The sequence below is a fragment of the Phymastichus coffea genome, unplaced genomic scaffold (assembly GCF_024137745.1).
Source record: "Phymastichus coffea isolate CEN01 unplaced genomic scaffold, Cenicafe_Pcof_1.1 PCOF00058, whole genome shotgun sequence".
NCBI classification, from domain to species: Eukaryota; Metazoa; Arthropoda; class Insecta; order Hymenoptera; family Eulophidae; genus Phymastichus; species Phymastichus coffea.
The window spans coordinates 210,775-234,015 of record NW_026706869.1 but is presented as its reverse complement, the minus strand read 5'-3'; the positions used below and the strand labels follow the sequence as shown (position 1 = coordinate 234,015).

The 23,241-nt window shown below is 40.9% G+C and overlaps 7 protein-coding genes and 1 long non-coding RNA gene across 21 annotated transcripts; 4 read left to right on the top strand and 4 right to left on the bottom strand.

Annotated features, from left to right (window-relative positions):
- Positions 1-727: 727 nt before the first annotated feature.
- LOC131666392 (intraflagellar transport protein 46 homolog) lies at positions 728-2,461 on the bottom strand. Of its 2 annotated transcripts, XM_058939030.1 has the most exons (4): positions 1,887-2,461; positions 1,600-1,779; positions 1,302-1,530; positions 728-1,233 (listed from the first exon to the last, which is right to left on the bottom strand). In XM_058939030.1, exons 1-4 carry the CDS (start codon positions 2,087-2,089, stop codon positions 871-873), a joined length of 975 nt encoding a protein of 324 aa, XP_058795013.1. In that variant the 5' UTR covers positions 2,090-2,461; the 3' UTR covers positions 728-870. The 2 variants fall into 2 exon arrangements, with proteins under 2 accessions (XP_058795013.1, XP_058795015.1); XM_058939032.1 differs by having other exon boundaries at positions 867-1,233; positions 1,600-2,039.
- Positions 2,462-2,570: 109 nt separating this feature from the next.
- LOC131666339 (evolutionarily conserved signaling intermediate in Toll pathway, mitochondrial) lies at positions 2,571-5,491 on the top strand. Its single transcript, XM_058938939.1, has 3 exons — positions 2,571-3,622; positions 3,698-5,018; positions 5,099-5,491. The coding sequence occupies exons 2-3, from the start codon at positions 3,782-3,784 to the stop codon at positions 5,416-5,418; spliced, it is 1,557 nt and encodes a 518-aa protein (XP_058794922.1). The 5' UTR covers positions 2,571-3,622; positions 3,698-3,781; the 3' UTR covers positions 5,419-5,491.
- A 457-nt stretch (positions 5,492-5,948) lies between these two features.
- Positions 5,949-8,576, top strand: LOC131666294 (alanine--glyoxylate aminotransferase 2, mitochondrial). 3 transcript variants are annotated; one of them, XM_058938828.1, is made up of 8 exons: positions 5,949-6,118; positions 6,465-6,644; positions 6,743-6,927; positions 7,002-7,314; positions 7,376-7,576; positions 7,774-7,947; positions 8,025-8,276; positions 8,364-8,576. In XM_058938828.1, exons 2-8 carry the CDS (start codon positions 6,465-6,467, stop codon positions 8,466-8,468), a joined length of 1,410 nt encoding a protein of 469 aa, XP_058794811.1. In that variant the 5' UTR covers positions 5,949-6,118; the 3' UTR covers positions 8,469-8,576. The 3 variants fall into 3 exon arrangements, with proteins under 3 accessions (XP_058794811.1, XP_058794810.1, XP_058794809.1); XM_058938827.1 differs by having other exon boundaries at positions 6,538-6,644; positions 7,633-7,947; positions 8,364-8,574; XM_058938826.1 differs by having other exon boundaries at positions 7,633-7,947; positions 8,364-8,574.
- Positions 8,577-8,621: 45 nt separating this feature from the next.
- LOC131666295 (transmembrane protein 64) lies at positions 8,622-11,167 on the bottom strand. The gene is made up of 4 exons (XM_058938829.1): positions 10,813-11,167; positions 10,169-10,724; positions 9,934-10,095; positions 8,622-9,856 (listed from the first exon to the last, which is right to left on the bottom strand). Exons 2-4 carry the CDS (start codon positions 10,697-10,699, stop codon positions 9,692-9,694), a joined length of 858 nt encoding a protein of 285 aa, XP_058794812.1. The 5' UTR covers positions 10,700-10,724; positions 10,813-11,167; the 3' UTR covers positions 8,622-9,691.
- A 99-nt stretch (positions 11,168-11,266) lies between these two features.
- LOC131666362 (integrator complex subunit 13) lies at positions 11,267-21,940 on the top strand. Of its 4 annotated transcripts, XM_058938979.1 has the most exons (12): positions 17,985-18,052; positions 18,730-18,853; positions 18,998-19,083; positions 19,165-19,425; positions 19,500-19,574; positions 19,639-19,925; positions 19,986-20,076; positions 20,142-20,349; positions 20,425-20,804; positions 20,904-21,065; positions 21,123-21,460; positions 21,552-21,940. In XM_058938979.1, the coding sequence occupies exons 4-12, from the start codon at positions 19,207-19,209 to the stop codon at positions 21,853-21,855; spliced, it is 2,064 nt and encodes a 687-aa protein (XP_058794962.1). In that variant the 5' UTR covers positions 17,985-18,052; positions 18,730-18,853; positions 18,998-19,083; positions 19,165-19,206; the 3' UTR covers positions 21,856-21,940. The 4 variants fall into 4 exon arrangements, with proteins under 4 accessions (XP_058794961.1, XP_058794964.1, XP_058794962.1 ...); XM_058938980.1 differs by lacking the exon at positions 18,730-18,853 and having other exon boundaries at positions 18,012-18,052; XM_058938978.1 differs by lacking the exons at positions 17,985-18,052; positions 18,730-18,853; positions 18,998-19,083 and adding an exon at positions 11,267-11,286.
- On the bottom strand, positions 11,501-15,680 carry LOC131666360 (uncharacterized). 6 transcript variants are annotated; one of them, XM_058938977.1, is made up of 9 exons: positions 15,464-15,680; positions 14,078-14,657; positions 13,704-13,994; positions 13,375-13,625; positions 13,016-13,298; positions 12,417-12,945; positions 12,282-12,338; positions 12,082-12,220; positions 11,501-12,010 (listed from the first exon to the last, which is right to left on the bottom strand). In XM_058938977.1, exons 1-9 carry the CDS (start codon positions 15,529-15,531, stop codon positions 11,656-11,658), a joined length of 2,553 nt encoding a protein of 850 aa, XP_058794960.1. In that variant the 5' UTR covers positions 15,532-15,680; the 3' UTR covers positions 11,501-11,655. The 6 variants fall into 6 exon arrangements, with proteins under 6 accessions (XP_058794960.1, XP_058794957.1, XP_058794955.1 ...); XM_058938974.1 differs by adding an exon at positions 15,213-15,325 and having other exon boundaries at positions 11,501-12,338; XM_058938972.1 differs by having other exon boundaries at positions 11,501-12,338.
- Positions 15,953-17,426, top strand: LOC131666364 (uncharacterized). Its single transcript, XR_009302088.1, has 3 exons — positions 15,953-16,136; positions 16,221-16,434; positions 17,333-17,426. It is a non-coding gene; the product is annotated as an uncharacterized LOC131666364 (long non-coding RNA).
- On the bottom strand, positions 16,482-18,691 carry LOC131666363 (uncharacterized). Of its 3 annotated transcripts, none has more exons than XM_058938983.1 (4): positions 17,925-18,690; positions 17,627-17,857; positions 17,438-17,572; positions 16,482-16,672 (listed from the first exon to the last, which is right to left on the bottom strand). In XM_058938983.1, the coding sequence occupies exons 1-3, from the start codon at positions 18,384-18,386 to the stop codon at positions 17,438-17,440; spliced, it is 828 nt and encodes a 275-aa protein (XP_058794966.1). In that variant the 5' UTR covers positions 18,387-18,690; the 3' UTR covers positions 16,482-16,672. The 3 variants fall into 3 exon arrangements, with proteins under 3 accessions (XP_058794966.1, XP_058794968.1, XP_058794967.1); XM_058938985.1 differs by having other exon boundaries at positions 16,483-16,672; positions 17,660-17,857; positions 17,925-18,688; XM_058938984.1 differs by lacking the exon at positions 16,482-16,672 and having other exon boundaries at positions 17,082-17,572; positions 17,925-18,691.
- Positions 21,941-23,241: the final 1,301 nt, after the last annotated feature.

Sequence of the window (23,241 nt, the reverse complement as noted above, 5' to 3'; positions counted from 1 at the left end):
TCAATCCGATAACCCCTATGAAATTCATTCGCTTAAATATCGAAGTATCAAATTGTTAATCGTAGTTTAAACACAGTATTTAATGTTTTTTTACATAATGTAGACATCGAGACGATGATGCGTGAATCACAGAGATAAAATGAAAAGAAAATAATATTGAACCACCTAATTAGTTAGTAAAGCAATAGATGTTAAGTTCGATGATAGCATATGAAGCGCTTGAATTTTGTTCTCCCCTTTTTCCGGTCGAATTTGTACAGTTTTGTAAGATATCCACTACTGCACTCCGAATTTAAATTCTATATCTAATGATTGTTTCACATCTGGTTTGTAAATTTGCTTGTCGATTCCATCCACAAATAAAAGACACGGGGATATGTACAAAACTTGACTTTAAAATAAGAAAATGTCGTAGGCGTACGAATGACTATGGCGAATCAAAATTAACTATATCTATAAACGTAAATCGTAGCTATTTAAAAGAAAAAAGAAGTGATAAAGTCTTTATTAGAGTGAACGCTAATATTATATATATATATATATATATATATATATATATACACGCGCGCGCGCGCACACACACACACACACGCATAAAAGAAAAGAAAAGCTTATCGACATTATAAGATCAACTTACAAATATTTATTTGAATCACGACATGAATCAAATTTTACTTTGTACACTCGTCTATATATTATTATTATTTTAAAAACAGTGTCCGAATTTATATATTTTTTTGTATATCGAAAGCGTCATTATACATCGCTGGGATTCGGTTTATTCCCACCAATCAGCATGTATTTTAAACATTTAAGTTTTGTACTCATTAAACGTGAATGTGACAAAAAAAAGCCCTACAAATTATATTCTTACGAATTGTGTATCCTCTGTATATCAACGTTGTGCACTTCCGCGTAGAGAGCGAATAAAGTATGCAACGACTCGATTCTTTCATCGCCGTAAACGGGAATGTCCAGTAGCGCACAAATCAAGTCGATCATCTGGAATAGGCTGCAGTCAAGCTTCTCAAAGTCAGCGGTTGAGCTAAGATACAGCTTATCCTCGACTTCGGGTGCCCAGGGTTGAAGTAAAGTGTCTAAGTCGGGAAACTTGCGCGTAAGTTGGACGGCTGGCGGTGGCTTGCTACGATGTAATTGACCCATATCCTCGATCCATTTGTCGATCATACGACCATGCTTCGACGCGTCTTCCAGTCTTTTTACCACTGACGGCTGACATTAAAACCAATTATTGCTTTTATTAAATGTTCAACTCGTGATAGTTGTTCAACGATTCGTACCTTCTGAATATTACTAGCACTTCTCGTTTTACTGCGCAACTGTAACTGGAGCACGGCAGGTTCGGATTGTTCAGCCGCAGGCTCATCCAAAACCGTAAGGCCAGCTTTCTCTGTCAAGCCATCGGGTCGTGGAATCTTGAGAAAAGCATCGATATCACCGACGGCCGGTATGTAATCCAGCGTGAACGGCGCCAGTTTGTAATGCAGATCGATCTTCTGTGGTGTGTACCTGACTCGGGTCAATCCCACATTAAAATCAATGACGCTTTTTTGCTTGCTTCACTAAGCGTTCGCTTACCTCGTAATGTTCTGAAACAGCTCTTTAACCTCGGCGGACACGTCGAGATCCTCGAACTGCGACGCGTCGTAAAAGTCAGCGAGCTTCATCCTCATGATCTTCTGCGTGTCGATTTCCTCGCTGTCCTCGCTCGCCGACGTCTCGCTGTCCATGCCCATAGATTCTTCAGGCATGGAGTACCTTCGAAAATCGTTGGTTGGCAGTGTGCCAGTTACGGCGGCGGCGGCCGCTGCGCAAGGCGAGCGCGCGTCGTTCATCGGGCTCCTCACGTCCTCGGCGTTACGTACCTCGATGCTCTCGTCGAATTTGGTGAACGCCGCGATGTCCTCCCTCGCACGCTCCTCCTCTTCGCTACTGTCGTGAGCGTCCATTGCGTCGCCACGGCCGTTTCTTCCCCACGCGGGGGGAAGACTCTATCGGTTGGCTCGTTCTCGCGCCGTAGTCGCAAGATCGCTGGCTTGTTTGCGAGACGGTCACCACGGTTACGCATTGCGCATGGTCGAGACACGTTTGCCCGTCGAGTCGGTACTCTCGTGGCAGCAATTAGTCATCGGACGTTATTGCAAATAAATCGTTTATTAGGCAACGAAAAAGTCTGAAAAAGCATCAAAAGTAATGGGCTTGTCGAGCATCGAAGCGGCCGCTAATCTCAAAAAGCGTAGGTGCCGTAAATCTGCCCGCTCCTGGTGCGCCTGACGAACCACTCGCGATCGAGGAAGACTCGCGCTTGACAAGGTTGGTTCGCTCGCTTCTGCCGGTTCTGCCGCACCTGTTGATCAGCCGCCGCCGCGTCGACCGACAGAGCTGACGCGTACGACGACGATCTTGCCGAATCTGCGCGCAATCGCCAATTGCCCGTTATTGCGTGCGTCGATCCATTTGGCGTCGTTAACGCGATGGTACCTGGATCATCCGGAAGGTCCCGGATCGCGCGATCGCGAATGGTAAAGCTCAGCGCCGGCATGAACTCGTTGATCCTCGCACGTGGCGACAGGTAGTCGCAGTCCGAGCGAGCCTCGCCCGCGGGCGCCGAGCTCGCCGAGGACTCGCTTAATCTGCAACGACAACTCCAATCAGCTTGTCGCCGGTGGCGGGACGCGATCGACGAGGCCGCACGTTTCGTTGGACGTGGGCAACGACGAGATGATCCCCTCGCTGTACTCCTCTTCCTCGTCCTGCTCTTGCTCGCCGCTCCTCTCCTTCGGCTGCTGCTTGGATACCAGGCAAATGACGACCACGAGGAACGCGCAGACGAAGAGGAACGGCACGAAGTCGGGGGAGAGCTGCTTGGACGCGTGCGCGCGATGCCGCTTCGACTCAAAAATTTCAAGGGTTCGCGGCCCGGCCGAGAACCACGTCCGAAGCGTTTCCTTTTTCAACGATTTGTCAGACGGTCAGTCGGCGCTCGACGAGCGTTCGCGGGACAGCGACAAATCTACGCACTTGTAAGCAGTGAAGCAGCCGCGCCGGATCGGGTTGAAAGTTTCGTCCGCGTGTCGCATCTTTACGGGGCCGCATGCCGCAGGTATAGCCTCTGGGACCAGCGCCACTTCTCACCTCATCTCAGCGACCACGGCAAAAGCACGCAAACATCGGACGCAAAATACCCAGCAAAAACAGAGCGGTCAATTATACCGTCGTGAAGTTACTGCTGGAGCCACGCTCTTTTTTTCTTTTTTGTAATTTCGCGCGACAGCAGACAATGTCGAGTAGCAGACGACTCGTAACCGCACACGCGCCATGGCCCGCCTGCGGATAGTATGTATATACATTAATTGTATATACGTATAGTAGAAAGTAGAACAGCTGACATTCATAACCTCTCGCGAAGGAGAGGAATGCAGTAACAGCAGGATTTTTATATCGGTATTTTCAATTATGTTTTTTGTGAAATTAACCTGTTTTGATAATAATTGTTTTAAACGCTGATAATAGCGTTGTGTATCTTACAATTTTTATTGTGGAAATCGTTTGCGTTTATTTTTATCGAGCAGAGTATAAAACTTGTAAACAAATGCTTAAGGTTAGTCAATAAATTTTGGTAATTTTTTAATATCACAATTTATGCAACCAAATACGTAAAAATATTACGTTCTAGGTTTTATTAAAAACTATATCATGAATGATAACGTGAGATTCAAAAATATTTAAAGAATTTAATTACAATTTATTGTATAATGAGATGTTATCTTGCAAATACAACATGTTCAGTAGAATAATTAGATGGTCTATGCCAGTGTCTGGTATTTACAGATCTTGTAACAAAAGTAATTTTATAAAGCAAACTATTGTACAATTAGATCTATTGCTTGTATCAAATAACACAAGATATGTCAGCAGTTCTTACACATTATTGTTTAGTAAACAAAATCCAAAAAAGAAGATTAGTGTCTTGGATAATGAAAATGAATGTTTGGAGAGTGATCAACTTAATAATGAAACAAACAAGAGGTCTATAAAGAAAGAACATGTAGCTGATAGTGAGGAGCAAGAGGCACTTCGGTCAGATAAACTCAAAGACAACAGAGAGGAAAGTGTAAAACCAAAAGACAGTGAAGAATTTGAAAAAATTGGTAATAAAGTCAAGGATGAGTCACAAGAAGAGCAGTCAGATAAATCTGATAAAAAACATGACAACAGCCAACACAGCGAACATAAGAGAGAAAGTGTATTTGCAGGGGAAATGGTTATACACAATTTTGCAAATGCAAGGAAAAAAGAAAAAGACACATTTTTAGAATGTTTAAGAATGTATAAAAATCAACCAGGTAGAAAGCTGGAGCGAGTACCATTCATTTATGCTGCTTTGAAATACATGGATGAATTCGGAGTAGAAAAAGATTTGTCAGTCTACAAAGCATTGATAGATATTTTCCCTAAAGAAAAAATGATACCAACAAATCTGTTTCAAACTATGTTCATGCATTATCCAAAAGAACAATATTGTGCAACAAATATTTTGGAAAAAATGGAAGATAATGGAGTCATACCTGATCCTGAAATGGAACTGCTGCTGTTAAGTATTTTTGGTAGGCATGGAACACCTTTGGAAAAATATTGGAGGATGATGTATTGGATGCCGAAATTCAAAAATCTCAATCCTTGGCCTGTCCCTAAACCAATACCCAATGATGCATTCGAATTAGCTAAATTAGCTATATTTAAAATATCATCTATTGATGTTCAGAGTAAGCTCAGTGAATTCGATACCAACGATGTGAAGGATTCTATCGATAAGACATGGATAATATCTGCTATAGCTCCTAAACAGAGTGAATTACTCTTGCAACACGACAAAGAAAAAGCAATTTATGTAGAGGGTCCTTTCAAAATTTACGTCGCTACGAAGTGTGTGGACTATTTTACTCTTAGGGCAGATTCTGATTTAACAAGAGAATTTCCAATACCAGATCTAGATGGTAAATTCGTGCTTTTATTACTTTGAAAATATAACTTGGAGGATAAAACTAATTTAGCTATTTTTTTTTTAATTTTGCAGCTGTAGATAAAATACCCAACCCGTACTTGGAAACCAATTCATCGCCTGTCATCGTTCTCCCTAGTGTACACGAACAACACGACTCCACGGTATTCGCCAACTGCGCTACGGGAACGTCTACGAAGGATTCTCTACTCTCGTGGATTCGTCTGTTGCAAAAGACAAATCCCGTCATAGGAGAAATTCCAGTTGTGTTCCGTCTAACAAATTACTCCAATGAGAAATTATTTATCGAGTGTGGTGCTGAGATCTCCTTGCCTCGAGAAAACGAACCCGAGAACACGGAAGAAGTAGATAAGAAACTTTTAGATGATAAGTGAATGAAAGAAATTCTTATAATTATAGTGCGATAGATTTTGTATATTAAAAGTGTACATAAGGATGGTAAGTTTAATGACATATAAAAATCTTAAACTTGAAAATACACTGCATTTTTAGTCGTTATTAAGTACCTCTTGTATGGCATCCTTTATAATTATACGAAATAATTATCTAACGTACGTTCGATCAATCATGACTTCTATCGATCGAGAAACGTGGAACTTATTAAAAAAATCAACAAAAGCGTATTTAGTGTTTTTTATCGAATGGCCTTGTCATTAAGTATTCACTTTGCTACAGCAACGCGAGAGAAACGGTAGAAAATTTCAGTTCGTGTTCTAAAGCTATGGGGTGCCGTAAACTTTCCTCCAGGACTATCGCGGCATTGGCTCTATAACCGTGAAAGCCGCGTCTACCATTTCACGAATGAAAATCTACATTCAATTGCAATGTTTGCTTGTTCATCGGTAAATCAGTTGGAATAAAACTGGAGAGGAGAGCGCGCCGAGGCAGTCCACTCGAAGCGCGCGACTCGACCGAACGCGCAGTACGAAGTTGTCGTTCGGTTTCCGTGCGTCGTGTCTAAAAGGTCGTCGAGCGTCCGCTTTCGAGGCCTTCACTCTGCATTTGGTCTTTGGTTTTACAATCGTTGGCGCGCTCCCGATAACATTGGCGAGATGGCGAGGATCGCAGCAAGCGGTAGGTGTTCGGTGGTCCGCCCTCGGGGTGGATGTCGCGCGCGAGCGTTCGTTGGAGCCGGAAGGCGATTGATCTCATCGCGGAATGAACTAATGAACGATCGAGCGAACGATTCCGCGCGCCATGACCTGCGATGACCTGCGCTCGCGAGTCGATTGGAAATTCATATTAGACCATTTCTCGAAGGCCGGTTTGGCAACATAAGAGCGTCGCACTCCTCACTCCTCGCATACAATCGTAAGCGAAATTGCACGTAATATTCGTGATTCGAGCGAGCGGAACCCACGCGAAACGACACCGCGTCCGCGACACCGGCACGTATGTAAATCGTAAGCGAGTGGCGTAGATGGCAAAGCGACGACGGCCGAGGCGCCGGGCGAACTCCCGGACTAGCACCTGCTACATGCCTCTCTGCGCAGTTGGCCAGCCCCGCCGCTACCTGCAGCTGAGGGCCCTTTGCAGCTCGAGCAAGCGCGGCGTCGCGGCTCCCTTTCCCGGATGCGACCACACGGCCTCCCCATACAAGGTGAGCACTGCTACCGCGGCGCTATGCCTTCGGCCGCGTCGGCGGCTTATCGGGCTCTTAGCTGGCGAACGCCTCGACCTCGGCTCTGCCCGCCGCAGGGAGCCAGCTACGAGACGGTACTCGAGTCCCGCGAGAGCCTGGTGACCCCGCGGCAGAGGCCCTTCTACAGCCGGCCACTGCTGCTGCACGAGGGTCGCGCGCAGTGGCTGTGGGACCACGAGGGCCGCCGCTACCTCGACATGTTCGCTGGCATCGCCACCGTCTCCGTGGGCCACTGCCATCCGTAAGACCGCCGCGCTACGACGCGCCCACCGCCACGCGGCCGGCAGCTGACGTCCGTGCGCTGGCCGTTCGCAGGAAGGTGGTGGCGGCCATGTCGGAGCAGGCGCGCCGGCTGGGCCACACCACGGCCATCTACCTGCACCCGCGCTACCACGAGTATGCGGCCAAGCTGACGGCGACGCTGCCCGCGGGCCTGAGCTGCGTCTACCTGACGAACAGCGGCAGCGAGGCCACCGAGCTGGCCATCCACCTGGCGAGGGTGCACACGGGCAGGCACGAGGTGGTCTCGCTGCGCAACTGCTACCACGGCGGCACCGCCGTGGCCAACGCCACCACGGCCATGGCCTGCTACAAGTACCCGGTGCCGTCGCCCGCCGGCCACCTGCACGTGAGTGTCGACCGCCGCCACCGTCGCCGCTTGCCAACCGAGAGACCTTTCCGGCCGCCAGGTCACCAACCCGGATGTCTACGCGGGCGCCTGGGGCGGCGCCCACTGCCGCGACAGCCCGGTGCAGACGAGCCGCAGCTGCGAGTGCGTCGCGGGCCAGTGCCAGGCCGGCGACAACTACGTGCGCGAGTTCCGCGAGCTCTACGAGTGCAGTCTGGCCGCCGACGGCAAGATCGCCGCTTTCACCGCCGAGAGCATTCAGGTACGGCTGGCGGCACGGTCCGATCGGCAGTCCCGTTGATGCGCGATGGGCTGCAGGGTGTGGGTGGCACGGTGCAGTTCCCCCGCAACTACCTCGCCCGGGTCTACGAGCTGGTGCGCGAGCGCGGCGGCCTCTGCATCGCCGATGAGGTGCAGACCGGGTTCGCGCGCACCGGCGAGCACTTCTGGGGCTTCCAGGGCCACGGCGTCCAGCCGGACATCGTGGTGATGGCCAAAGGTATCGGCAACGGCTTCCCACTCGGCGCGGTGGTCACGCGGCCACGGGTCGCCCAGGCGCTGGCCAAGGCCTCCTACTTCAACACCTTCGGCGGCAATCCGGTCGCCTGCGCCGTCGGCTCGGCCGTCCTCGACGTGAGTACGACCGCCCGTCAACCAAATCGCCGATCACGGCTTTCAATCCCATGCGCCTCTTTGTTCCACCTCGCAAGATCATCGACGAGGAGAATTTGCGGCAAAACGCGCTCACCGTCGGCACGCACCTGCTCAACAATCTGGCGTCGCTGATGAAGGACTTCCCGGCGCTCGTGGGTGACGTCAGGGGTAAGGGGCTGATGATCGGAGTCGAGCTTGTCGTCGATCCCGAGACGAAAGAGCCGCTACCGGCCGCGGCCGTAGCGCAGATTTTCGAGGACGTCAAGGATGCGGGAGTTCTGATTGGCAAGGGCGGGGTAAGAGGAAACGTGAGTATCGTTTCGAATCTTTCGTTCATATGTCGGCTGTCGCAGTAGAACTGTGGGCAACACAATTGGAAATCGAATTTCATACAGGTATTTCGTATGAAACCTCCGTTGTGCGTGACCAAAGAAGATGCAGACTATACCGTCGAAGCTTTGAGATCAGCTTTGAAAAAGTACGAATCCACCAGGAAATAAGACTCAATTCAGCTTCAAAACTTGCGTTGCCAATGATGTCAAAGTAAAAACAAAACCATTGATTGTCCTTTTTAAAAATTTATTGCCACACAATCAATAAACGTATATATATATATATATATAATATTTGACAAATTTATAATTTACAACCGACTCCGCGTTATTCACACACCGCTGTCGTTATTTTAATCATACGCATATAGGAATTTTTAAATAAAATCACTTGAAAATTTTGGTTACCCAGCTCTTAAAAATTACAGAGAGAAAGAGAGAACGGAATCAGAAAACAAAACGGATAAATATATATATCACAAGCCAAAGCGTTATGTTACTATATAAAATAGTCACATATAAAACGATACATATATATATTATTACGATCCATATGTACGTATCTAAATAATAACTTTAACAAAATAAAAGTTTTAAATAGAATGCTTAATTTCCAAGGACAAAATACCATGAAATAAGGAAGACCAGTATCAGTATGATAAACTATAGTAAAAGTGGCATAAGAGGATAATTGATACGATATACACTGTTCATATTATCATTAGACATTTCTAAAAATGTATCATCATGAGTATTTGTACATAGAATTCTCATTGCAAATAATCTAACTATTTATTATATATATAATGTATATATAATATTTACAGATTCAATGACTTCTTTAACCTAGTCGCGTGCTCATCGTTTTGTAGTCTTTTTTTTATTGTTATATTCACGTTCAAATATATTTTAGATCGGAATAAAACTATATTTTGCTTATCAGAGACATCTGTTTATCAAATGAATAGAAAGAAAAATATTAGTTCACAAAATTAACAAACTATTTTCGTTTTCAATAAATAGCAATCATTTATATAATGCACTTGCGTATTATATGTAAATGCAGATATCTCAACATTTAAATGCAAACTATGAAAGATGTGAGGTAAATTGGCACGTAATTTGCGTTTCAGTTCAGAATGTACAGCGAAGAACATAAAAAGATCGTTAAATGTCGCTTTACAAAAATACATCTAAAGAGAACTCTAGATATATTAAAAAACATAACAAATTATGTTTAACAATTAAAGTGACTAATACTTTTAGAAATGTGATAATCTACAAGCTTTGTTTGTTCATAGCTCATTGTGATTGATATGATTTTTTCCTCCTTAATTAATATATGTTTCTGTGATTGTAAAATAAAAATCTTTGGAAATTTCAAATTACCATTAAGCAATCATGTTCGTTAACAAAATTGTTGTGTCAGATGGATTATCTATGTAGCATGATTCCATTGAATTTACTGACGCAAGATCAGCTTCTAGTAATGCTAACTGTAATTCCCTTCTTGCTTTCTGTACGACGTAAACCATCAGTGAAACTCCAATGAAAATCTGTAAATGCCATAGGATATTATAATAATTAATGCTATAATAACAGAAAATCTATCATATAAATAGTTATTTTTTACTTGGAAAGCAAAAACAATATAGCCTGTAGCAGCAGTTGATTTATCCTCTAAAACGTCTTGCATTGAACGCAAACTACTGCCCAGGTAAACATTTATTAACTGAGCTGGAAGCAATCCAATTGCACTGGATATGTGGTATTTCATACCATGTATTTGGCTTACCTAAAAAAACATTAAAATTTATTATATAAGTAGATCAACAAAATCTGAAAAATACTCTTTAAAAGGTACTCACAGCAAAAATTGTATTTTGTAAACCAAATGGAATAGGTGTAAGTCTTGTAAATAGTACAACTTTGTAAGCTTGGGGACCAGAAATAACTCTGAGTATTGCTCGAGCCGTGTCACTTTGAAGAAGAGCTCCAATAGGTAAACTAGGAGACAAATTACTGAGTACAAAATGAGCTACAGCAATGCCGAGATTTGCAGACAACACAACCATAGCAATGCCTCTGATAATTCCAAATAAGTAGCCACTCGCAATGATTAAAAACAAGTAGCCAATAACTATAGGAAACGAGACAAGTGTAAACAGTGCAATCATAATGATTGTGACAACCCATGTATCTTGATGTTCAATCCAGTACAGCAAGATTTTAATGTAGTCTCTGCAGATGAAAACTATTGTTGCCAAAAACGCCAAGGTTGCCATTATCACTACAATATAACATATTGAGTTGGAATTGATGCAACTTGAACGAATGGACGATGAACTCTTCGATGGCCTTAGTCCAGACTCGACACTCTCTATATTTATTATATCCATGATGACTCAAGTGGAGTTTTTTGACCTAAATGATGAAACAAATTATAATGGTATCATAGCAATTTTAAACGTTGAGATAAGAACAATTTTCAATATATAAAACAAAAACTTACTTTTGATTGTTTAGTGGACAACAATTTTTTTCGAGTCATGAGTTGCTTTTCTAAAAATGCTTGACAATCAACGTTTCAGACGAGCTTGTCACTTAAATACGACATTGTATATTATTGTGATCGGAGATACTACTGTTTTCACTTGAATTACATAACCTGAAAGTTGATCCTTTACTCCGACACTTAATCTGTTCTTTAGATTTAATTTCTCACTTTAACTGACTTATCAAGGAGAACTGCGTAATTGTTCTTCTTTTATGAATGCGGAAAGAAGAAAAAATCGTAAAGTGAGTATTGTTTATCGTAACATTAATAAAATTTTATTTTCAGATCCATTATTTATCATTTGACGTGCGTACAGCACTGTACACACACACACACAAGCGCGCGCGCGCGCGCGTACACACACGTAGCGGTAGTTATGTTAAGATTTACGTACAGTGACGTTCTTTGGAGCAACGGGACTTTGTAATGGTTTGTCTAGTATTACGATATTAAAGTAATTGCTTTATCAAATATAAAGAAAATTGCTATAAATGATTTATCATGTTATTCATGAAATATGTTTCAGATATTGATAATAGTCTTAAAAATTCGAAATAATTGAAATAGTAGCCCAAAAAATTAAGAATGAAAAATTTTTAAAGAAAAAGTGCAAGGGTTCAACAAAGAATACATTTATTATACAATGAAAATACTCATTCACATAACAATTGCACGTGTTAAAAGTTGAAATTTTCCGCAAGATATCGCTAAAAGAACATTCATCGTCCATCACTTGTGATTAAGGAACACTTATTAAATTCGAGATAACTTAGGATTTTTTTAATTCCACACGCGCGCTCAAACTCCTTCCTCGTTACTGTTATCATTACTATTAGGCGACTGTTCGTGAGTACGATTAGTGACAGTAGATAATAATCTCAAAGCGATGTCCCTTCTAAGAGATGATAAATTTGACGGTGCTCCATTCGACGATGGAGATACGTTACGGCTATTGAGCCCATGGCGTAGAAAAGCTTCGTGTGACTCCTGACTGACGTGTCTTATAAAATTTGCCAAAGTGTGTTCCCCGTTGGTATTTTCTTCAGTGTTATTCATGACGACTTCGAACGATCTTCCCAAATTCGAATCTGAGTTCGTCCTTCTTACGCTCGTTTGAGCAACGTTCAAATCCGTAAATGTGCGGTCTAAGTGTCTGAAATTCGCAAGATAGGGTACATTACGATTATGAATAGATAATCTTCTAGGCACTGAATTTCTATCTACACTATCTCGACTTCGACTCTGTTGACGTCTGTAAGATGGTGATATCCAGTTTCTGAATCGCTGATCGTGCGAATGACTAAATAAAGGTCTGTTAGATTCGACTGACGGACCGGCGACATGTGAACCTTGCGGTCTTTGACTAAAATGAAGGGGAACATTTAGATGATTGTAACTTGGTGAGTTACTTAATTGGTCCTCACTGTTAGGATATGCTTCGTTTGAGTTTGATCCTGAATGATTTTCTCGTGCAGCTACCACTGAAAATATTTACAAAATCAGTGAGATTTCAATGGATAATTTTTAAATAAAAGACTTGAATTTTGCTTTTTACATACCGGCGTTTATCCATTGACTGAAGTTAGATCCTAAATTAGGAACACTCCTACCAGACCTGCTAAAATCAGGTGTCAATGCTACATCATTTTGAGACAAATTTGCTTCATTTCCTTGGCGTGAAGAATTGATCAGCTGTCTCGACAAAGTTGACGCATTTAAATCTTGTGGTTGACTGAGAAAAATCCCCTCGTTCAGATTATTCACACCACTACCACTAGGTCCAGTAGGATGATTCGGACGAAAGTTTAAATGATGATCTCTGTTCTGTATACTACTTTGATTAACCGAGTTGTTCCTGTTTCTTAGACAACCTCTGACTCGTAGTAGAAGCCCGTCGTTTCCATTGTTACGACTGTAGGGTAGTGGACGCTGGTTTTCGCGAGGTATGAGGTGTCGGTATTTATCTAACTCGGTTGGAGTCAATTCTCTCGCGTCGGAATTGACTCTATAAACTGGGATTTGAGTATAAGGTTTTGGCCGAATAACAAAAGGACTTGGCTGTTGCTTCATCATTTGATGCATTTGTTCCTGCAATATGAAATCATTATAATTGTTGAATGGAAAATATGTATTTTTATTAAAACGACAGTTTACGTACCTGCAGTGTGATTTGTTTAGAAAAGTCTGTTAGTATTTTTCTGCTAGACAAACTATCTTCTTTTTTCTCTGATTTTTTCTCGGAGATTTCTCCAGAGATTTCCATAGAAATATCTGGTACGACTTGTTCTTCCTCGTCATCTCCAATGGTTCTTGGTACTTTAAACATGGCTATTATTGTTGTTAGTGAATCGAGAACTTGAACTGCTGTGAGACGTTTCAGGGGTTGTAAAACTAAAAGGTTTCTGATTAATGATATTGTCCCTTCTGACACTCTACCATCCCTGAAAAAATGAATGGCATTTAATAATCATCAGTGTTAAAATTTTTTCAGTAAATATAAAAGAAAGTTAAACTTACATTGGTATATAATAGTTAGCTGCTTTGATTTTTGTAAACAACTGTGTAGGGCTGCTATCGTAAAATGGGAACTGTCCATATAGCATAGTATATAAAACTACCCCTAAAGCCCACATGTCTGATGGCTTTCCAAGATATGGTTTTCCACATAAAACATCTGGTGATATATAAGCAGGAGAACCTCTCTGATCTTTAAGTAAGTCATTTTCAGAAGATAAATGTTTGCCTAAGCAAAAGTTTGTAATTGTCACCTGTAAAAAATATTTACAGCTTACAATGATGTATTAAGATTTAATCGATATTTTAGCGATAAGTAAAATATTATGTACTTTTCTCGTTCGCTTGTTCAACACTAGATTACCTAATTTCAAGTCCCTATGAACTATATTTTTTTCATGTAGACAAGCAACTATTCTAACTGTATCAAAAAATATTAAAAGACTTTCTTTTTCTGTTAATTTTTTTTCTTTGATAACATGATGTTGTAAATTGATTGAAGTCTCACTATTTGGATTAAAATCATGACATATTAAACAATCAAGAACCAAACATAATCGTTGTTTTATCCATCCAGTATATACAGCCCCTGAGTTTGTAATTTTTTCTTCTAGAGCAAAATCCTGGAAAAAAAATAATAATGAAATAATCCATAAAGTAACTATATTAAACTCAAAAAACATCAGCACAAGAAAACTGTATGTACCTTAAAAAATCCATGGTGATGTACAACCCCATCCTGATTATGCAGAAGACTCAGCAAAGAATATTCAGAGTGGAGTAGCATTTTACCTTGTCTATCATCTTGATTCTCATATTCCATACAGTCTTTCAAAGTTAATATTTTAATTGTATAATATTTATCAGTGCCTTCTTTCCTTGCCAAACACTGTACAATGCTACGCACAGGTGACGAACCAATGATAGGCCCAAGTATATAAGGACCGGCTTTTCTAACAATTTTAGGTGATACTATTGTACCAGGTTTTGGAACTTTACAACCTGTTATCTTATTTTTCAATGAACAACTGTCTATGCAAGTTTTTACACTGATATTCTTTCTTGTTCTACTTAAAACATCTTCCCTCCTATTCTGTTTTAGATTGCCAACATCGTTTGAGCAAGTGGGAATTGTAAGTTTGTCATCATTAGTTATTCCTCCTCTTATAAAAGGTTCAACTACACTGTCTTCAGCCAATTGATTGGGTTCGTCACTATTTACATCTGCCTCAGAATTACTATTTGTTTCGTTTGTTTCCATTAATTCAATGGTATCAGCCACTGTTCTGGAATGCATAAGGTTATCACTGAGACTCTCATCATTGGAGACAGACATATTTTTACTGAACACACACGACACACACTGACTTCGCAAGATTATAGAAACATATTTGTTGATATCTGATGCAACTTATTTACACAAGTGATAAACAAGTCGCAACGACACGTATGTACATCTCTAGTTGTTTAACGTCATTTCCATGTTTATCTTTGGCATTATCCAGCAGACGATCGTTAACTTCTTTTACTTTAAAAACTGACTAAATATAAATAAATATTAATCGACGGCGAAACGATGATTTGATTGCAAATGCAATAAAAGAAAAATAAATGCGTTTGATTCAATCACGCTTTTAAGGTTACGCGAACTGTATATTAATTGTAGCAGTAATAATGCGTGCGAATATATAGCGCGACTAGATGGAGCCTGACGTTCTATACAATGAGTAAGCTGAATAAGATGTGCTTTTTCGTCAATATGATGAATGTGACGAAATTATTGTAGTATTCATTATTATTGCGCGCTAACGGTGTTTTGAATATTTTTTGCAAATACTTACTCTTCGAATGACGCGGAGACGTATTTTCGCAAAATTCGTTTATTCTATAACTCGAGTCGAGAGCTGTCGTGTATACGTGTGTACAATTCGATTTCACAATTCTCGAGGTCAGCCTTCGTTCGAGGTTCCGAAAAAAAAAGAAACCTCTCGTTATTGGCGAGGTGATATATCGCGAAAAAAAACGACGTAGAGAGGGAACGCCGAGTCTTTCCAGTCTCATCCGCAGATGCGGAAAAAGGTCATCTACGCACCTATTATTTTGTTCGACCCTTTTATATTCCGCTCGTTTCTTTTTCCGTTCAACTATTTTCTCTCCCATTCACCTCGTTCTCACCGAAGAAACACATTTCCTCACGCGGCTGAAACAGCAGATCCACGCGGCTTCTTTCAAGCTTACGCGCGCACGATTAAATTAAACGTCACAAAAACGATAAAGTGCAAGTAATTGTACGATATAAGCGAGTGTTGTCGTTTGATGGGTCTTGTACCTTATGGACGTACAAGTCATTTACATCAGATTAGATATTTTTGAAATAAATTTATAGCAATATGTGGTGGTCTCTTAATCCACCCATATTCACCCGATGGTGTCGGTCATTTGCGTGCGGCAGGAAATTCGCTGATTGAATATATAAATCTGCATATATAGTAACTCTAATGTACTTAAAGTGTATGAGACGAGGTCGACCGACTGTCGAGCCTCACTGACGAGTCCAGTCGGTAACATCGGGAAGAAACGTTTCTGCGTTACCTAACCTCTCATTCTTCTTTCGCACCTAAGCTCGCACTTATACACGTCCTTTTTCGATCTCTCGTTCTACCATGTCAGATATATTGAAGATTTATAATATTAAAATTGGTGACTCAACGTGTCCCAGTGAGGTGCTTAGAAATAGATGAAATAAGTAATGAGTTATTACTCAGGTAAGAGCTAGACTGAGAAATTTTTTTTTGTTCTCCTTCCCTGTGATATTATCTGACCAAACACGGAGACCACGTCTCAAGCAGAGATGCAGATCTCTCGGTTTTATCGACGAACTTCGTGCCTGGACGGCTAACGTTCGCCAATCATTTTACCTGAATGAATTTTCCACGATCTCGAGACCGACAATAAACCCGCCTAACCTATCCAGAGAAACTGCCAGTGGTCAGAGCCAGAGCAATCATAACGACTCAGCGAAGGATGAGGTCATGCGCCACGAAACCGTGCATGTACTAATAGGTATGGGTTATTTTTTCAATGTAGCCAATAATTTTGACGCCAAGACTTATCCGGGTTAAAAACATCCACTTCTAACCAATAGTTAGCATTGATGATTATTCCAGAACATAATCCAATCCATTCTTATTAATACAAATCTTATATTATAAGGGCGCAATCCTCTTGAAAGTGTAAATTGTCCCACAAAAGTGTGGATCTATGTTGCCACGACTGTATGATCTTTCAGGTGTATGTATCGCTGTAATAAGAAAAAGTATTTATTCGTTGACGGATAGTTATAATATTTTTAATAGATAAAAGAATTGCGCAGGATTTATTCTTACGATTTAAAGCACATTCATTTCTATAAAAACCGTATTAGTGATACGCAGATTCTGATTTACTGATATAGATTCATCTTATAATGTACAACCAAAAAGTTTCAAAAATATTTGAAATCTAAGAGGTTTTCTTTGTAATGCATATCATAGAGTTAAATTTGACTTGATTTAGTTAATAACTTAAATATTTAATTTTTATATACGACTATACTTTCATTTGTTATTGCCTATAAGATAAATAAAACATGACGAGGCTATACTGTTGATTGTATAAAATACAGTTAAAATCATTTATGTAGATATTTTATCTGATTTTGTTATATTTATCTTTATTTTCACTTCAATTAACAACTATTTATAAGGTAAAATTTATGATAATTATTATAAAAAAATAATTATTTGTAAAAAGCTGATGGTATGGTTATTTTTTAAATATTGAATAATTTGTTGACTATATATTTCTTTAAATAAATAATATATATTGTTAAATGTATGGGATAGAGATAAGGAAAGTAATTCAATTCATTATTAATAATTGTATCTACTTGAGACATTCCATTTCCTTAATATTTTTTCAGACCGTAAATGACACCGGTATATTCGAAAAATAGAACAGAAATATCTTGCCGCTGTAAACGAGCTCGACGAGGTAAAGAAGAAATTCGTTGTAAAACTAGTCAAACCTAAGAAAAGCTATTTGTAGAATTATTGCGGTCGTCCTCTAAGAGCCAGGCGTAACATTTGTTCCTGGTGAGATCATCTTCGATAGTCAGGCGTTTGGGTGTGAGCAAACTGGACGTCGGCGAAGGCGGCAACTTCTGAAATTGGAAAACATTAAATATCCTGCCAGCTGTATCCGAATAGCCACTTACAATATCGTGATCGATCTGATGAACTTCGCTTACCAGCCATTCATTCTCGGATCGGTAGTCCGATTGGTCAGACAGATTCTGCAGACTCGATTGGTCTACATCGGCGGTGGTCTTCTCCGTCGTCTCTTCGTAAATCCCCGATGAGTTCGCCAACTTCAGAAACGACGAGGAGGTTGCGCAATTGTTCGCATCGCAGTAACCAGTTGTAGTAGACTTGCTCTTCCTCTTCGGCTTAAACAGATTCGGTTTGTTTCAATCGATGTCGCAACACGCACATCAATAGTTGTTGAACCAATACCAACTCCAGCGGCAGATCCTTAAAAAGGTACTTAGGACTGCCAGAGGTGTCCGAGTTGCTCAAACTGATGGTGGAAGGCGACCACGAGTACGTCACGGGACAATTGAGCGGTTGGTATTTCAAGCCAGGTAGGTACGAGGCGGTTCTGGCGTAGAGGTCCACCTGCTTGTCCGTGAGACTCGTCGTGGCGCGTAATCTCTCGCGCAGGTCGTATTCGTGACCTAGCGCTATCATTCGGCGGAACTTGCGAGGCGGATTGTTCGCGTCGTAGATCACCGGCTGAAACGGTGGAAAACTCTGGTACTTGGCCTTCTCGTTCTTCTGGAACTCTGCGTAAAGTTTGTCGAACACCTCTTCGGAATCGCGTTCGCACGAGCCGTTGGATGACGAGTCCTCACTGCCGGCCGTAGCTTCCGCGTTCACGCGCGAGTTTGCTTGCTCGAAGGGCTGTTGCTCCGACATTCACAGGCGGCGCGGTTCGGCGAGTTACGATGCTTACTGGCGGTGTACTGTCGGCGTCAGCGATACTGTCGAGCAACGCCAAATTGCCGACTGTATTATCAAACTCATTGACCTGTTGTTCTAAGTGAGCATGATGTCAACAAATACTCGATCAAACATTCGTTTGGTGTATGTTTACTTGTAACATATATACTTCTCATCGCGAGACTGCGATTGCGTTTTTCGAGTGGAAAAATACTTTGCTTTAGCTTCGATTTCAATATATCTTTTGAATTTCCGCCCCACAATGTTCCACCCACGTTCGAAATTAAATATATTAATTGGAAAATTATTTTAAGATCAGCATGGATTTGAAATCGGTTGGAAGTCCAACTGAAAATTAAAGAAAATAAATCAACCATTGGAACATTTGAATTAATTCCACGTGACTATTGCTTAATGGACGATCGCTAATAAGTTACAATTAGGTATAAATATACTTTGCCAAGGTTTGGTTTGGCCGCCAGTATAGTAATATATATAGTATAATTGTCAAACATAACCTAAAATATCATAACATTTAGAATGTAAACACGGTCTTGATTTTTATCGTAAAAACTAATTTGTTATAGTTATAAACGATCAAATTGTAAAGATGATTGTTAAATAGTAGAAGGCTATCTGCCAACTTTTATTAATTATCGTTGATTCTCAACAGGTACAGATGTTTTTTTCATAACTTTTTAATACGCATTATTGAATTATATTTTCATTTTCTTTTACTAATGTTTGCTTGCAGATTAAACAAATAAAGTATAGTGGAAGAAATGCTATAGCCATCATGTTTCCTGCAAATCACAAGACAGTTTTTGTGCTGGACCATACCCCTTATTTTGGGATTTCAACAGAGAGCCCTTTAGATTTGGATTGTCTAAAAGCAAGAGGTCAACAAAATCTTATTCCTCTACCTCCGATATGCAAATCTCTCTGGACTGCAAGCATAGAAACATCAATGGAGTATTGTAGAATCGTCTGGGATTTATTTCCCACTGGCAAGCTGGTATGTATTTTGTATGATCAAAAATTAATTTGTCTATGACAAACGATTCTCATGTTACTTCTTTGCTAATATAGGTACGATTTGTAGTCAGTGATCACTCGGCTCACATCCTGAATACTTGGAGTCCTACTCAACAGAATTTAACTCATGTAACGTGTTTTTGAAATGTACCATGCTTTTTAAATATAATTACTCAAATTTACTTAATTTTAGATTATGAATGGTATGGCAATCATAGGGGTGCCTCCAAGAACTCACCAACCTGGAACTGAATTTACAGTAATTCATGGGTTAAGAGTGGCAATTGAAGCTCTGTCGGAATGCTCAGAGAATCAACAAGAGAAAAGAGCAATAGGTCCAGAGTCTGTTAACAAATTGATTAATAGAGGCAGAGTTATTTGCATCACCAGTGCTAGAGATAACATGAATATGAAAAGTTTAGAAAATATATTTTTAAGCCAACTAACCAAGCAAAATAAAATTGCAACAGGATCTGATAAGTAAGCGATGAATTATTAACATTTCACGTTACAATAAAATAATTAATTTTATTATTTCAGTTTTGTCCCAATAGATCACTGTCATCTTGTAATATTAAATGTTTTTCCGGATACGGTTGAATCCCAAGTGACAAGTCAAAGTTTAAGAGATGTAAGTTTTAACGATTCCTGTAGCTCTATTTTAAATATAAATCTAATTTATTTGACATGTTTTAGGTTTCTCCTCTTTTGTCTATGGAAGTACATTCTTTAAAAGCACCAGCATTACACTCTAAACTTTCTCACTTAATACTTTCACATTATGATCTGGCAAGTACTACTGTCACGGGCATCCCTATGAAGGAAGAACAAAATGCAAGTTCATCTGCAAATTATGATGTAGAAATTTTTCATTCATCTGCAGCTCATTTAGCAATTTTGAAAGGTTTTCAATCTTGCGTTATATTTCTTTGATTGAATACATTTTTGATCAGAATTTTCATATTAATTATATTCGCAGGTAACCCATCAGATATGGCACTGGTGAAAACTTTCCGACGGTTTGACGAAGGCACAGAATACGAGACGGTAACTCTTAAATGGTGCACACCTCGCGGCTGCAGTGCTAGTGAGATGCAGAATTGCACAGCCATGCACCGTATCACACCTGTTGACGTAAATAGTCGGCCTTCGTCGTGTCTTATAAACTTCCTGTTGAATGGACGATCAGTGATGTTGGAGATGGCTAGGAAAAGTGGCGGCAAAGCGATTTCGCATTTATTAGCTTCTCATGGAGGAGAAATTTTTATTCATACACTCTCAACATCTAGAAGTGTTCTCGAAGATCCGCCGTCGATAAGTGAGGGTTGTGGAGGACGTGTCACAGATTACCGAATCACTGTTAGTAAAAATTTGTTTCCAATTATTAAATAAGTTAAAAGTTACATTCGATATGATTTATTTATTAGTATATTTCTACTTCCGAATTTTACTTTTCAGGATTTTGGGGCGCTAATGCGAGCCAATGTGCTATTGCCAATAAAACGCGACCCAGGAGAGTTAGCAGATGGACCTGCAGAAAAAATGAGATCACGTCTGGAAAGATTTACGAAATATTGGCCCATCACAATCTCAAACACTCTTATATTCAACGCTAAACAAGTATGAAATTAAACTTTCATCAATTGCTTTATTGAATTCTACACGATAAATTTGCAGGTATTGGAACCACTCCCGGACTTGATGATCAAAGAATCGTTGACTAAAGACGAAGTAGTGCAATGTAAACAGGTGCTCTTCAATGTATTACAAATGGAAACGAAACACGAATCTTTACCTGTGCCAAGTCTGAGTGGTGGTAGAGGTGGTAAAAGTGGAGTTAGAAGAGAAGAACAGTACAGATTGCTCTGGGGTGAACTCGAAACTTTTCTCAAGTTCCACTCTAACCACTCTACGGGACATGCCGAAGTGCTTACTTGTTTGCTGGAGATTAGAAATAAAGAAGACAAAGATAATAATAAAGTCGAGCTTGATCAAGCACTTAGGGAACTTGATGGGTAAGTTTTTCAGATTTACTGAAATAAGATGACGTATTCAATGAAAAACTCATCGACAAAGTAATCATTCCGAACTTGTTTTATTTTATAGTTTAGGCAAAGATGAAGGTACAACACGGGCAACGGTTATACGAGCCACAACTGACTCGCCCATGTCTCCGCCGCCTTGTGGTTCTAGCATGAGTTTAGCCAAGCAAATCGCCCAAAAAGCCACCACCACTACTCTGTACGCACCCAAGAGTCTATTAGATATCTGGGTCCAACGAAGTACTCCCAGGGATCGACGGCCCGATTTCCACGGCCGTATAAACAGCGACGGGCCAAGAGCAAAGCTCTATCCCAATCTGAAGGAAAACGCTCAGCCAGGTCGTGGTGAACCCGTCATTGAAGCTTAACACCTACAGCTTATTTGTATCTTGAACCTATCGTATATCAAGGTAACGAATGTACATACCACTTTTGCTAATAATAGATATTTACACGCCCAATCATGCAAGCGTAAGTTTATTCTTAACCGCGAATGGGTTTGCGGATGCGAGCTAGCCAGTTATACACGCTGTAAACTTTTTCGTTGAAACAAAAAGAAGTGGAAGATAAAAGGAAAAGCGTCGAAAGCGAAAGCAGGGGTCGCTCGCTCTGACAGAGACAGAGAAAGAGAAAGAGATCGAAAGCGAAAGTAATGAAATAGCGAGCTGACACGTACATGCACATAGCAAAGTGACGTGTGGCTATACAGATGTATATACATATGTTGGGGAACCACCTGTAATGGAAAAAGAGAGAAAAAGGAAAACAGGGAAGTTTAAGTGGGTGAGAGGGTGAGAGTGCGTGACGTAACGGTTCATTCATCCCCCCGAGCTTCCAATCTCGCTCTCCCGCTCCTCACTATTTACATCTACACGTGTGTGTGCTAGCTGACGGGGGTGGCGACTTTCGTGCACCCCCGCCCCGTCCTTCCGATCCTCCTCACCCCTCCTCGAAATAGACGACCAACTTTCGCTCTACCTTCTCGTCTTCTCTGTATTGAAGAAGCTATTGGACGCTCACCTGTTGATGGTCGGCGCTGACTTTTGTTAATTCATTTGTTTGTTCTGTTCTTGTTTTTTTGCTACAATCACTTAGCAAGTATCCATTTCCTTTCGTTTGTTCACGTATTTATGATGAATATTAGAGCCCGTGATGAAAGGTGCGTTATCGTGATTGAATGAATAAGAACGTGTGAAAAGTTGATAAGGTAGGTATAGTGCTCACGCAAATTGTAGCTTGCTAGTTCAATTTTAATAGCGCCATAAATAATGAACGGCTGTAAGTTTAAATAGCTCTGAAAACGTTGAACTTGTTGTGGATTCTTGAGCCACAATAGCATGCTTCAATGCAAAACTGTCGTGTCGTTGAGTCTAAAAATATAGATGAGTTTAAACAGAGATCGCTGCATTATAAATGCGGATGCATTGACGTTTGAACTTGAGTGATTTGTAGAAATAAAGATTTCACCGAAAAGAATCGTCGTGTTATACGAGAGACTCGAAACAATGTTTTAATCCAACGGGGCTTGAATAACAACTCTACAGCGGCGAGTCGCTATTGCCCAAAAGAAAAACCAAAAAAAGCAACGCCGTATAATTTCGGCATAATCGTTCTTGCCAGCGCGATTTGCATAAAGTCGTCCGCGCGCCCGATGACCGGGAGCGGTCCGCCACTGCCGGTGCGCACGCGGACGAGATAAACGCACGCCCCTCGCGCCGCGCTTCCCGACGCGTGAAATTTTCAGTCGCCGCTGT